This window comes from Cariama cristata, unplaced genomic scaffold (genome assembly GCF_000690535.1).
Source record: "Cariama cristata isolate BGI_N322 unplaced genomic scaffold, ASM69053v1 scaffold9744, whole genome shotgun sequence".
NCBI lineage: Eukaryota > Metazoa > Chordata > Aves > Cariamiformes > Cariamidae > Cariama > Cariama cristata.
In genome coordinates this window covers 64002-75307 of record NW_009614664.1, presented here as the reverse complement: position 1 = coordinate 75307, position 11306 = coordinate 64002, and the positions used below count along the sequence as shown (strand labels likewise).

Here is an 11306-nt window from a genome sequence, read left to right as displayed (position 1 = left end):
GCCCAGAGAAGTTGTGGATGCCCCATCCCTGGAAGTGTCAAGGCCAGGTTGGATGGGGCTTTGAGCAACCTGGTCTGGTGGAAAGTGTCCCTGCCCATGGCAGGGGGGTTGGAACTGGATGGGCTTTAAGGTCCCTTCCAACCAAACCATTCTATGATATGTTTCTATGATATAATATGAAAATGGAGTACAGAATATTAATGTGAGGAAGGGATCCATAGAAACTGTCCTCATTGCAGAGATCCTTTGACCTACAAGTTACAGTGTTCACTTCAAACTGTACTTCTTGTTTTGAAACTGTGCTCTTGATAAGTGTCATTAAGATGACCTGTCAAACAAAATTAATGCAAAAAAATTAACCTGGAGAGAGACAATTTCTTTTACCACCAAACCACAGCAATGCTGACCTGGTTGTAATTGTGCCTTTGAGATCTTCTCATCTGCTCAAATATTTCTGTGAATTTCAGCAATTGGGACAATATAACTCAAGGAAATGTTTAATGTGGTCAGCTGTATGTGGAAGCCAACAGGTGTCATAACTGCAGCATTATAATAATGCTTAATTGGTGGGCATTTATGGGTAGATTTTCAAGCAAACACATTTTAATCTGTCATTTCCACTTAGTTAAAATGAATAATGATCTTTTAATTTGTGTGAACAGAATATAAATTGCAGAGCCTTTGGGAGTGTTGCAAGGTGCAAGCCTTGTTAAATGTCATAATGTGTGTTATCTCCAGGAGTTTTCAAGTTAGGGAGAGGGTATTTTTTTCTTTTAATCATTTTACAAGATGACATTGTGATAGCTGGGTGGTATTAGATCTCACTCCCTGCTCTTTATGTGTATGAGAAAGCAATTCAGATCACAGACTGCATTCCCAAAGAAGCTTCTGTCATGTTGATCCTATAGCTGGCACTTTTTCCCTTGCCCCTTTCTCATACCCACCCCTTGGCATATACTCTGTCCTTGCCAGCATCCTCATAGTGAAAATCAGCAGAATTTCACTTTGGGAGGATTCATTTTACCTAGTATTAGCCAAATGCAAGTTAAACGCCTTATGACACTGCTCATATAGGCTGCTTATCTGCTCAATTCAGAGATGGACACTGCCTCTGGTGATTCACCCCACTTGAAAACAGGTGCCTAAGCTAAGTGGTATGACCCACAGCTGGAGGTGATTATTCTTCTGTTCTTGCTTGTGTTCTTTTACTCTGAGTTTTAATAGCTCCATTTGTTCCTTATGCAGTATTTTGGAGAAGGTGATTCTTAAAAAAACTATTTTTTGCCTTGAAGACTATTATTCCACAGATACACATATTTAAATAATTTTACATTTTATTGTCAGCACTGCACCTAGCAGCTACTGTTGTTTCCAAAATGATGATAATTTCTTTCTGATCTCCATTTTATTGCAAAGATGCATGAACATTTGGCACAAGTTCAATTTCTAAAACAGTCCAGTGACATCGGTAGAATTGTACCAGGGGTGAATTTAGCCAAGTAGGCTTATGTGAAAGTAACATCAGAACAAAATTTGGCCCTGGATATTTCAACTCAAACTTTATTTACCTAAGGTCTTCTGGGAGGCTGTACTGAGTCCATTTTAAGAGAAATATAGTTGCATAATTCTATTATTTTCACTGCATTTTAATGCAATATTCTGGATAAAGGATGTCATTGCCAATGGATTATAAAAAACAAATTACAACTGAGTAAATAATTTAGTTGATGAATTTATTCTCTTTGCCTCACAGAATGTCCGTAACCACAGAGCAGTTTCTTCACATGGTCTTGCTATTTGTGCTAGATGACTTTTTAAAGTTAACCTCTGCCCCTACAGACTGTGAATGATTTTACAGTTAACTTAACTGTGTCAAATATTACAAAGTAGAGTTGATGGCTACAGCTTATATCACAATGAAAGAGGCCATGCCAAATAATATTGCTTCACATTTTTTCAGGCTTAATTGTGTGTGCTAAAGCAGTTACTATTGCCTAGCTTAGGTCATTCATACTAACTGGATTTCAGTCCAAATCCTTAATTGTGATTGATCAAGTAAATTATACATGCATTTAGATGTTTTACTATGCTTAGTGAGTCAGAAAGCATAGATAATACTTTTAGGTGGTGCATTACGCAAGTATTTGCCCTATGATGAGTGGACAAATTCAAACACTTAAAAAATCAGTGAAAATGTTGATCCTGAGATGAAGTTTGTTAAGGTCATACCCACAGCTTTTTAAAAGTACTTAGGTGTCTAACACTGCACATGTGTAGCTGGGATGGTTTGTAGAAGCTCTTAACTGCCAGGAATTAGCAGAAGTTAGAGCCCAGGTGGTTGTCTGCATTGTTAGGAGGGAAGATCTGGTGCTTGGGGATGGTTGGGTGCTCAAATAAGACTCTTCAGAGTGAATTTGCTCAAAACTCAGTTTTCTGAATTGGGAACCCTAAAGTGGGAATCTAACAAGATCATCTGATTCTTTGGGGAAAACATCCTTGAGTTCTGGAAATAGTTTGTAGAGTTCCAGAGGTTTGCATGCCCTTTCAAATTCACATCAGTTTTATATCCCTCGTGACTTCAGTGTGAGCAGGACTAGGCCCTTTTTATTCAAATTCTTTCAGCTTAGAGGAAACTATCCTAAAATGTGAGCTTTCTTAGTCTTGAGAGGTTTATGAAGTGCTACCGTGTAGCAAGCAGGAGGTAAGGCTATAGACAGCATAGCCATGGAGCAAATGTATAAAATATGTAGGCACGTGCTGTCTTTGACTATTTTAAGTAGCAAAGCACGATGTAGTCTATCCAATTGTAAATCAGTTCAACTTTCTTTCCATTGTACCTGGATAATCACAGACTAACAAAAGCTGAAACTGTCCCAATTCGGAATTACCGGTAGCTGAGGTACTACAATGCTTAAAAGTGCAACATATCAAAAAAGATGTGCTGAAGCTTGTGATGTAGGACCTCACAGAGTATGGGGACTTTTTGTAAAGAATATGTGAAAGACAACTGAGAAAGAGAAACTTTGCTGACAACTAAATTTGTGGTATGGGACTTCACATTGCCACTAATAATCTTCTAGGAGTTTGTTCCAGAACAGGTTGGGAACCACAGCACTTTGGGATATGTTATACATCTGTGGCATAGCTCTCTCAAAGGGGCCGTATATACAAACTCTGCCTCTATGACTCTTCTTTTGTGAACTTTAGGGATTTCACAGCGTGCTCAAAGCCCGGAACTTTGCAATCCGCTATCCAAGCCAGACAATAGGCCTGTGGCCTCACCAATGTATGAATGCAGAAACGCTGGCTAGAGCCCATCTCCAGATTGGGCTGGGAAGAGTTGGATCCTGTCATTTTGTTTTTTATTCTAATGTTTGTATCCTTTTCACACAGCTTTACTTATGACTGGCTTTTATTTAGCCCTCAAGCTTAACATTTGGAACTTCTATTTGTTGAGTTTTTTTCATCATCTTGGAAAATAATGTTGATTCTTCCAGTAAGCATCTTTCTTTTGTGTTTTGTTTCATTTTCTATTCTATATGAGTTCTTATCCAGTAGCTCGTTGAAACAACTGAAGCAATTAAAGCAACCAAGTCACTAACATCTGGTATGTGTTTGCTTACTCTCTTATGCTCTCTCTAGGGCAAGAAGTGTGTGCTTTGGAATGGTTAGCAGTTTATTATGTTATGTATGAATACTTGTTGTTTACAGAAGATCAAAGAGGTTAATGTTACACTTCAAGTTGAGAGTTGCAAAGTTTTTGGTAGCTCTGTGTTCTCAGGATGTTCACGACACAAGCTTTGGCACTCCAGGAAAACATCGTTTCCAGCTAAGCACAGTTTTGAGTAAAAAAGTTGGTTGAGTGAGTAATGGGTTCCCTTGAGTAGAGAGCATGTTGTGCTGAGACAGAAGTTGTCATTTGTGGTCTGTGCCCTGTAGCTGGAGTCACTTGTTTAAATGCCACAAATTGTTCTGAGGGTGCCTGGCACAGCAATGTCCTGGTCCGTGGCTCAGGGATCAAGGTCCCTGCAAGTCAAACAAGACATCCTTCAGATCATGAAGCTCCTCTTGACATAGTTATCATGAAACTTTCCTGTACATTCTTGCCTTAATCTAGAAATCACTTAATAGTAGTATTATAGCAGGTTCCAGATCATGGCCTTCATAAGCAAGATCCATTTTCTCTCTGTATCTTGCACAAATTATGACTACAGTGCCCTCAAAACAAAGCAATAAATTGTTGCTCACTGAATTTATTATACAGAGCAATTACATGGAGGCACCATTATGAATATAATCTGCATAATCAATATGGTTTTATATTGCTGTCTCAACAGTAAGTTGGAGTTTAGTGTACTAAGGATTTGCTGAGCACTAAGTTCTTGCTTTAGTTATGTCTGGTAAAACTTACTTTGTGTTTTTTATGGTCAGAAGTGCCCCCAGATAATCTGAGATCTTGCCTGTTTTTTATATACTAGCTTGCATTGCTAGTGCTCTTATCTTAATGGATTGATGAAAGTGAGGTAGAGTTTTTACTCACTGAAATTAATCAATAAGTAGAGTCTTTTTTGTTTTGAAGAGACTTTGACCTCCAGTCACCCCAGTCTATGAGATTTATTATTTTTTTTTTAATTTATAGTGTTGTAAAACACAACTTGGCTCTAGATCATGAGAGGAGTGTGGTACTGTTTATCATCTGAGTCCTGCTGCCCTTCATCTGTGAGCAGAGATCAGTGTTTTTATTTTATGTCTTAATCATTCCTAAAAACTGAGCCTTGGGAAATTCCTGGAGCAACCATGTGTTACAGTCATTCTGTTAGCTAGTAAATACCTGTCTTCAAACTACGTCTTAAGGTGTAAAATCACTTCTATGTACACAGTTTATCATGCCATAAAAACTGACTATTCTCTGTCTTGCTTAGTTAGAAAGCAATATGTCTCATATAGTGCTTTCACCACCCCCCTAAGTCTTAGCAGAACAAGAACTTTATCTTGATTGTATGGTGGGCTATGCACACAATAAAATTAATGTTTCAAAGTAATTTGGATTTAAAATAAGTTGTTTAAAGGGGGTTGTAGTGTGACCAGAAAAAGAAATGCCTTTTCTTGTTTTTCAAAATAATATTTTTCTTTCACTGTATAAATAAAGCTCACTCTGGATAGAGATCTTTTTTTGCAGAATTAATTACCAGAGCAAATATGTAGTTTCAGAATCTTCTGGGCCTGGTTGTTCATGTGTTATACGCACCAGTAGTTGTTATACACAGGGAGATATTTATAAGATTTTCGGTAGCTTTGGTTGGAATGGGTCCCATGAAGAAGCAGAAATAGAATACGTGAGGTTTATAGCATCAGACCCTGTGTTCCTACTTGTATGAAGGACTATCAGAAAATAATGCAAGGGAAACAGTAAGAGAAGACAGCACTGAGTAGATCTCTAGTGAAGTTTGTGACAAACCTAAAGAAACCCTTGCATGTGGGGAAGTTAAAGGTGAGGGGAGTGAGAAGATCATGGCTCAGAAAGTCCTTTCTAACCTCCCCCTAAACAGAAAAAATGAATCTGTATTAAAACCTGATATGCCTTAACTTGTGCCCTGAAACCCTGCCACCATAAGCTCCCAGTGATCTATTTCTCTGTTCACACCCTGTCTGGAACGCACTGGAGTGGCAAGAAGGCAACAGAAGCCCTTTCCTTCATGGCTGTTGCAGGGAGTTTCTGCTCCTCAAAACAGTAGGTGTTCTCCATCACAGAGAAAAAAAATCATTGCATTTTACAGATACTATGGAACAGTCTCAGCTGGAGAGATTCAACTTCTGGTTGATAAACTCTTCAGCCCTCTGGGCAGTTTGGCGCTTTCTCTCTCAGCATGGATCTGTATCTCCATTTCCTTCTCCTCTCCTTGGCTTTTAATCAGAAGTTTGAACCAAATTCTTAAGGCTTTTCCCATTTCCACCTTTTGCTATAATCAACAAGTGACAAGGACAACACTGTGCATGAGGGTTCACCCTACTGTGAAGCGGGATGAGGTTGTCTCCCTTCAGGTCTTGCTGCAGTAAAAGGAGGTTGGGAGCTCTGCAGCAGAGTGGGTCCCTCCAAGGCAAGCAGCCTTGCTGGATCCTCCTGTTTGGGACGATAGACTTGGGATCAGTAGCTGGAAAATGGCTCCACCTCCGTGATGCAACCAGTTCAGTCAGTTTGTTTAAAAAATTAGGAGGAAGTCAGTTCTGGATTAGATAGAGATGCGTAAGAAGTTGCATAGTGAGTTACTCTGGGTGACTGATGGAGCTGTAGCTGGCAGAGGTGGAGATGCAGACTTATCTCTGTTCAGGGTATTCGCGGTTGATTCACATCAAGAGATCAGTTCAGTTCAGTTGAGTCTTCCCTTCTCCACAAGACCCCGTGGCTCTAGTCTTTTATTTGAAGCTACGGAAAGAAAATAATTGCTATCTTTACAAATTCAGGGTGTGGGGCTATACAAGTCAAAAAAACTAGTCCATTAATACAAGTACCTGAGGCTGAGTGAAAGCTGAATTGTTCTAGCTGACAGTGAATAAAGATTGTGGGGAGGGGTTATTTTTTTCTTTTGCCTCCTGCTTGTTCTGGTGGTGTAAAGTGGGGCTCACCCTTGAGGCCCAGTATTCCAAGCATCCACTCTGGCACTTCTTAAAGTCTACAGTGACTCCTGTTTGAGGAAAATGCCCAGGTTTCTTTTATGTAAAGCAGTGCTAGTGCTCCTTTCTCATGCTGACATACAGCAGGGATACAACCATGGTGCACACATTACGAACAGAGAAATAGGTATAACCTTAATGACCTTCATTAACTGAGTCAGGAGATCTTGAGAAGCAGCAAAAAATCTTCAAACTCTAACGTGTCCTAACTTTGAATCATAATTGGTGCTATTGTGGGAGGCACTGAAAGATGGACAGGTATAGAAATTACTGTCTGTTCCTTGAGTAGCTTCCCCAAGTCATTAAAGAGCACCAAAGCAATTTCTTTGCATTATATGAGTCCATCTGTTAGGACTGGAGAATTACAATACTCTCTTGTCACATTTAAAATTCATTGACTTTCATATTAAACTGAAATAAATTAGCTTAGTATACATCAATTAATGTTTAAGTGTCAGAGATCAAAAAAAATTGTTCTCCTCATGATCAGAAGTTATAAATAATCTCATGACAAGTGTAGAAACTGCCAATTTTGGCTTGAAGACAGCTGTTCCTTAGAAGGAAAGCAAGAGCTAAGTTCTGAAAAAGTTAACTTATTTGCTAGTAACTGTATCTACCTTTTTGAACTCAGTTTCGGCTGAATGGTTTAACTTACAGTAAAATTTGGAAACACTGAAATGTCTTCTGTCTGTCTGCAGGTATCCACAGTTACTTACTGAGGCAAAATTTCTGTGGAAGTTCCATCTCTGGAAGCTCCTGTTTCCAGAAATGACCTTTCAACACCAACTTCTCAGCGTTACCATAGTGGTTGTGGCTATGCTGTGGCAGAATAGGAATTGCTTCTGGAACTGACCAAGGGTTGTGACACTCCAGGTGAGTAGGAAGGCATGTAGAAAGATACCTTGAGGGAGTGCAGATACCCAAATATGTACTAAACAAAACTCTGAAGTCAGGAACTAGAAAGCTTCAGATACACATTTGATATGTTTTCAAGAATACAGAATGCTTTTCTGTGGATGACTCTAGAAAGAAATTAGTTGATATGACAACAGAAGTAATTGTAGTCCACGTTTAAGCAGATAACGTTGAAAGCAGTGGGTTATAAATTGCAAAATTAGATAAATCAATACAACTCTACTGAAACCATAATTGAAAGACACCTGCTCTTAAATTTGTCCTAAATGTTTTGATGGATTAACAAGTTTTCTATCTTTAAACTAAAGATTTTTACGTCATTAAAATTAACTTATTTCATGATTTAATTTCAATGTGATAGTAGAACAGAGACTGATTTACTGATGAATTAGGCATTCTTCCTACATACTAGAAAAAAAGAAGGAGAGCTAAACCAGAACCTATTGCTTTCAAATTTACTAAAGCTGTGTTAAACCACCAAACTGATTTAAACCTACTTCTGTGAAATGCTGAATAATGGTATTTGTAACTTCTTTTCTTTTTTTTTTTGTTATAGCATTTCCCAGTAACCGGAGAGGGAAAAAAGAATGTGTCACAAGAGCAAAACTGAATTAAATTCTCTAACAACATCTTATGTTCTTTTCAGGTTCAATGTAATCTCATTGGGCACCAGTAGTGGAACTCGTCTGTTCAAAATGGTCTATGGTGAATTTTTCCGCAGACCTGGCAAAGATGCAGAACTTATCAATTTGAATGTGGGTGGCTTTAAGCAATCAGTGGATCAAAGCACCTTGCTCCGATTTCCCCATACCAGGCTTGGGAAACTTCTCAAATGCCATTCAGAAGAGGCTATTCTAGAGCTGTGTGATGATTATAGTGTTGCAGACAAGGAATATTACTTTGACAGGAATCCTTCCTTGTTCCGATATGTTCTGAATTTTTACTATACGGGCAAACTTCACGTCATGGAAGAACTTTGTGTCTTTTCCTTCTGTCAGGAAATAGAGTACTGGGGGATAAATGAGCTGTTTATTGATTCATGCTGCAGCAATCGGTACCAAGAAAGGAAAGAAGAAGGTCCTGAGAAAGACTGGGATCAGAAGAGCAATGACAGAAGTATAGACTCCTCTAACGAAGAGTCATCCATATTTGATAAAGAGCTGGAGAAGTTTGACAATCTGTGTTTTGGTGAAATAAGAAAGAAGATCTGGGTCAGAATGGAAAATCCTGCATACTGCTTGTCTGCCAAGTTAATTGCCGTGTCATCCCTGAGTGTTGTCCTGGCGTCAATTGTGGCCATGTGCATTCACAGCATGCCAGAGTTTCAAAGGCTGGACGCCAATGACAGGGAGATTGAAGACCCTGTGCTGGAAGCTGTGGAGATTACGTGCATCATCTGGTTCACTGCTGAGCTAGTGATCAGGCTCATCACGGCTCCAAGTCAAAAGAAGTTCTGGAAGAAACCGCTGAATATCATTGATTTTGTCTCTATTATCCCATTTTATGCCACATTGGCTGTGGACACGAAGGAAGAAGAAAGTGAAGATATTGAAAACATGGGGAAAGTGGTTCAGATCCTGCGGTTAATGAGGATATTTCGCATCCTGAAACTGGCCAGGCACTCCGTAGGACTGCGGTCTTTGGGTGCCACTTTGAGACATAGCTATCAGGAAGTTGGACTTCTGCTTTTGTTTTTGTCTGTTGGGATTTCTATTTTTTCAGTGCTTGTCTACTCAGTGGAGAAAGATGATGACTCATCAGAACTGCACAGCATCCCTGTTTGCTGGTGGTGGGCAACCATCAGCATGACCACTGTTGGTTATGGGGACACTTACCCGGTCACACTTGCTGGAAAGCTGCTCGGCACCCTATGCATTATCTGTGGGATACTAGTGGTAGCACTTCCAATCACCATTATTTTCAATAAGTTTTCTAAGTACTATCAAAAACAAAAAGATATTGATCCAGACCAATGCACCAATGATCGCAAAGAGAAATGTAATGACCTACCTTATTTTAACATTAGGGATATTTATGCAAAAAAGATGCACTCCTTCATTTCTAGCCTTTCTTCAGTAGGAATTGTAGTCAGTGACCAAGATTCAACAGATGCCTCCAGCATCCAAGATATGGAGGATGTTTATAACACAACATCTTTAGAGAATGGTACAGGAAAATGAGTTGAATCACATTCTCTTCCCTTTATTTCTCTTCTGATTCTTGGTAAATGTGGACTTACAAACTTCAGTGAATTTATTAAGAGCAGTTAATTCTCAGGGTACTTAACTCTCAGCCATATTTGGACATTCTTTGCTCTGAGGATGCCATAAAAGCTTCATTGTTTATATGAGGCTTCAAAATATGCCTCATATGGTGGTTTAGTTTTTACACAACAAATATTATGCATTTTTGGGGAGAAAAAGTCAGGAAAAGTTTAAATGTGGGATCAGTGTTTGTTTGGTTTTGTGGGGGGTTTTTTGGTTTATTGGTTGTTTTTTCCCCTGCAGCAATCTGATAGCTTATACAGACTCTGCTTTTATAATTTGCTGCTTTTCAGGTAGAGATATATTATAAACATATAAGAACTACCGCACAAGTCAGTGAAGTTTTTACCTGTAAATACATCAGGAAAAAGAAGGAATTATGTACATGTAAAACTGTGCTCACTAGCACATTTATATAATCATGGAGTTGGGAACTCGTTTCCTAAGCTGGAGCAGAAAATATATTGGTACATATTGTTTTTACTCCATGGAAGCATAATATTTGTGAATTTCTTTCCAAAAGCACAATACAGTTTTAGTTTGTTAAAATAAATTAATCCCATTGTGCCTATATTTTTCCCAGTGTCCCACATGGTGAAGGTCTGTCAGGTCCTAAAGGGTCTACATCACGAGTCCCAGGATGAACGGTCTGGTGTAGGCAGGACAGGAGCTTATTGTACCATTTAGCCACCTCTTCTGCCTTTGTGAACCTGAGCAATTCCAGTGTGTGGAGAGGATCCTGCTGTGATTAAGACCACCCCGGTGGCTTCCCCAGGGACTTTGTTTTGTGGGCACTGAAGCAAACATCTGTGGTGGTCTTTAGAAGTTATTGCTCCCTGCTGTCGGCACTATTCCTTTGCTGGAGGTTACTGCATCGGTGGTAGAAGCAAATGTGAGCAGCATCTCGACTGCACTGGTTCTCAGTCCAGGGCTGTAATGCCAAGTAGCAGAGATGTGTGGACATGCTCTCCTCTACCATATATCGCTCATCAGAGTTGCAGGGTGAGCACTGAGTGTAGGCACCCATATATGAAATTATTTCAGCTCCTTTGTCTAGAGCTCATTTGTTGGTGACAGCAGCTTTCCTGGTTTGTACTAAGGGCTGGAGTGATGCTCATTGCCTGGCAGAGTGCTGCAGCTCTGTGCGTTCCTCTCCTCTCCAGGGATTTCTTATGCAGCCAGCTAACTCTGCTCTGGTTCAAACTGGATCTTCTAGGGCTATTTAAAAGGAAAGCCAGCCCTGGAGTTTAGCATAAAGGAGTGCAGGAGAATCTCGAGGACCTTACAGAAGTCCATAGTGTTTCTGAAGACTCATTTTCTTTCATTTGTCTAGTGACTAAATTAGATGCTGGGCAATGGAGAATCAAAGATACTGTGATGTTGGTATTTTCCTTAAAGAGAGGTTTAACTGTTGTTTTGTTTTGTTTTGTTTTTATTATTGGGCCAAATGCTGAA

General features: G+C 39.4%; 1 protein-coding gene across 1 annotated transcript; it reads left to right on the top strand.

Moving 5' to 3' along the window:
* Window positions 1-8236: 8236 nt before the first annotated feature.
* KCNS3 (potassium voltage-gated channel, delayed-rectifier, subfamily S, member 3) lies at window positions 8237-9767 on the top strand. The gene has a single exon (XM_009699514.1). The coding sequence runs from the start codon at window positions 8283-8285 to the stop codon at window positions 9765-9767; it is 1485 nt and encodes a 494-aa protein (XP_009697816.1). The 5' UTR covers window positions 8237-8282.
* Window positions 9768-11306: the final 1539 nt, after the last annotated feature.

What these genes read in the sequence shown, in the direction of transcription:
- KCNS3 (XM_009699514.1), top strand. Translation starts at nt 8,283, where the DNA reads ATGGTCTATGGTGAATTTTTCCGCAGACCTGGCAAAGATGCAGAACTT.